The 2,762-nt window shown below is 46.4% G+C and overlaps 1 protein-coding gene across 1 annotated transcript; it reads right to left on the reverse strand.

Moving 5' to 3' along the window:
• Positions 1–914: 914 nt before the first annotated feature.
• On the reverse strand, positions 915–2,257 carry LOC149227509 (protein EXORDIUM-like 2). Its single transcript, XM_089375520.1, has 2 exons — positions 1,521–2,257; positions 915–1,458 (listed from the first exon to the last, which is right to left on the reverse strand). Exons 1-2 carry the CDS (start codon positions 2,139–2,141, stop codon positions 1,051–1,053), a joined length of 1,029 nt encoding a protein of 342 aa, XP_089231646.1. The 5' UTR covers positions 2,142–2,257; the 3' UTR covers positions 915–1,050.
• Positions 2,258–2,762: the final 505 nt, after the last annotated feature.

Here is a 2,762-nt window from a genome sequence, read left to right on the forward strand (position 1 = left end):
CTGCTCTGCTATGGAATCCATGGTTGTTGGAGCCATGATACGGCCTCGAGAACGAGCAGGAGATAACACCACTTCACCCTCAGGTTCTAGGCTTGCCGAGTTCCTGGAAGACAAGTTGTGGCTCGAAGTTGAACACCCTGTGTTGTTGTGATGCCCACCCCCACCTCCTGCAGTGAGGCCTTTCTAGATGACGCTATATGGTTGGAAAAACTAAATGGATGGCCAATGGGGTCATGGAGTAACCTTCAACGTGTTGAAAATAGCAACGAAAAATGATAAAAATAGAATCCAAAAATTCCAATTTTAATTTGTCCTTGAATTAAAATTGTGAGTTGAAATCGAATTTAGTCTCACCAGCTAATTGGAAATAATTGATTAATTCATTATGGATTAATTAGTTGGAGAAATTCAAATCAGAAGTCTTTCTGAAGTCGTGCAAGAGTTATCCCTTAATGCAAGAGTTATCCCTTAAATTAAAGAGATTATCCCTTAATTAAGAAATTCGAAATTACAAAAAAGAGATGTTTACAAAGCCGTCAAACATATTGAAATTAAAGATAATGAGATAATGGGAAAAAGAATTGATTGAATGGATGTGGTATTCTGTTTTTCAAAAGAAAAAAGACTGCATATACAGGGCGGGACGCATCTACAGGCATAGTTGATGCCCCTTCTCCGATTCCTAAAAGATAGTTGTGTTCTTTTCTTCCCGTAAAAAAGGTAGCTGTGTATTTCACTGAAAGATAGCTGTGTTTTTGCCTTGCTGAAAGAAAGTATGCGGAAAATGAAACAGTAGATACCGGGAAGATTTTATGTGAAACAGATTGAAATTTTGGTAGACAACTCCCATTGACAAAATGGGTAGTGGGAAAATTTTAAGTGAAACAGATTGAAAGAATTTTATGTGAAACAGATTGAAAGAATGTGTTATAATATATTCTCAAAAGAATAAAAGAATGCATATACAGGACGGGACGCATCTACAGGCATGGTGGATGCCCCTTCTTCCTACGCCTAAATGTAGGCGTGCAATTACAATTACAAAAATGATTATACCAAAGGCTGGCAAGATTTGGTAGTGGGATCCCACATAGCCGGCAACAGAAATGCCCGTCCATTAACTCCGCGGGCATTGTAGCTCGCCCCACTTATTTTATCCATCAGAAGCTCCCCAGGGAAGCCCGGGTAAGCCCCCTTTCCATATATTCCGGAGCAGGCGGAGACGGCCTCTAAAGGTGCAGCGGCATCCCCTTGGAAGTAGCCGGTGTTGAATGGGTTGGTGGTTGTTCCTGCCAGAATTGTGGCCATGTTGATGATCATGCCATCAATGCCCACGTCTCCGTTTGGTGCCACCAGGGGAGGAGTCTGGGGTCCGTACATGGGCTGATGAAATGGCCACGCACACTGTCCAGGGCACTGAGTCGCAGAATTCCCAACCCACGCGTATGGAATTGGAAGCTGCTCATTATGGTTCTCGGCCTCTTCCCCTGCATCATTGGGCTTCCTATACTTGATACTACATTAAGATTGAGACTGGCATGGAATCCGTAGGAGCTCATGCAGAAACCCTCCAAAGTGACATCCTCGGAGGTGAGCACCAAGTACACAGCATTGGCATTTCCGGGTGATTTCCGAGGAGGCAGAGCCCCCGACTTGAGGGCAGCTTCAACCAGAGCAACAATGCCAGTCCTCTTGAGTGACTTGCCGAGGGAGTATTGTTGGTCCACCTTCTGCTTTCCAAGCATCACAACACTGGATGTGGATGTGGATGTGGATGTGGCGGCCTTGTTAGAGTGGGTGCCTTCATACTTGTGCGTGGTCTTCCACCAAGTGGAGGCGGAGGGCTGATTTGCTTTTCCCTCTGACGTCTTTGCCCCAAGAGATTGTACAAAATCCCCCACAATGGAGCGTTGAACAGGGGTGAATTTCCCATACCAAATCAGATGGAGAGGGATCACCCCACTGGCAGAGAGCAGAGGACCATCATGGTAAGTCAAAACAACAGATGCCTCTTCCACCAAAGCAGCAAGTTTCCTGGACTGTCCACCAGCAGCAGCGGCGGATGCCCACAATACCGCGATACAAAACACGCCCATTTGCAGGATCACAGTGAGTCGAAGCCGCGAACAACAAGCAGCCATTTGAAGGCAAGCTGATAAAATACCCTGCAACCTTCACTATCACTATGGATCGATCAGAAGAGATCCAAAGGAATCAAACAATGAAGAAAGAAGCTACAATCAAGAAAGAAGTTACTGGTAGGGAAGAAAAGATGGTTGTGAGATTGAAGAACATAGTAGAGGGATGAGGTTTAAGTAGGGGGAGTTGTGGAAGCGAGGACGCGGATACGCAGATGGAGGTGGTGACAGCAATGGACAGAGGGGTGCCATGCTGGCCAGCATTAGAGAAATAATTAATATTCACCGCGTAGGTAAAGTGGTTTGGAACGTTCCCGGATGCGGGTGTTGACATAGCGCGATAGGCAGGTGTCGGAAGAGGCTCGTCACGTGGGCAGACGTAAGCCCGGACGAGCCACGACACACCAGATCGCAGAGGCAATAAATGTGATGGGAGGCTCTGCAAACTCGGCTTCAATGCTGGTTTTATGGCTGGTTCAGCGGGCATTCATTGTGCAGCTGAGTTCGAGGCAAATGGCGCTCGTTATCTACGCTCCCTCGGTTGCCTGGATTCATTCCTGCAAGAATTCCGAGCAGACGTTGGGGAAGGAGGAACATTCCTTGGTTCAGAGCACAAATACTCAG

Source organism: Pinus tabuliformis, chromosome J (genome assembly GCF_031772625.1).
Source record: "Pinus tabuliformis cultivar Carrire ecotype Pingquan chromosome J, CPIR1, whole genome shotgun sequence".
Classification (NCBI taxonomy): domain Eukaryota; kingdom Viridiplantae; phylum Streptophyta; class Pinopsida; order Pinales; family Pinaceae; genus Pinus; species Pinus tabuliformis.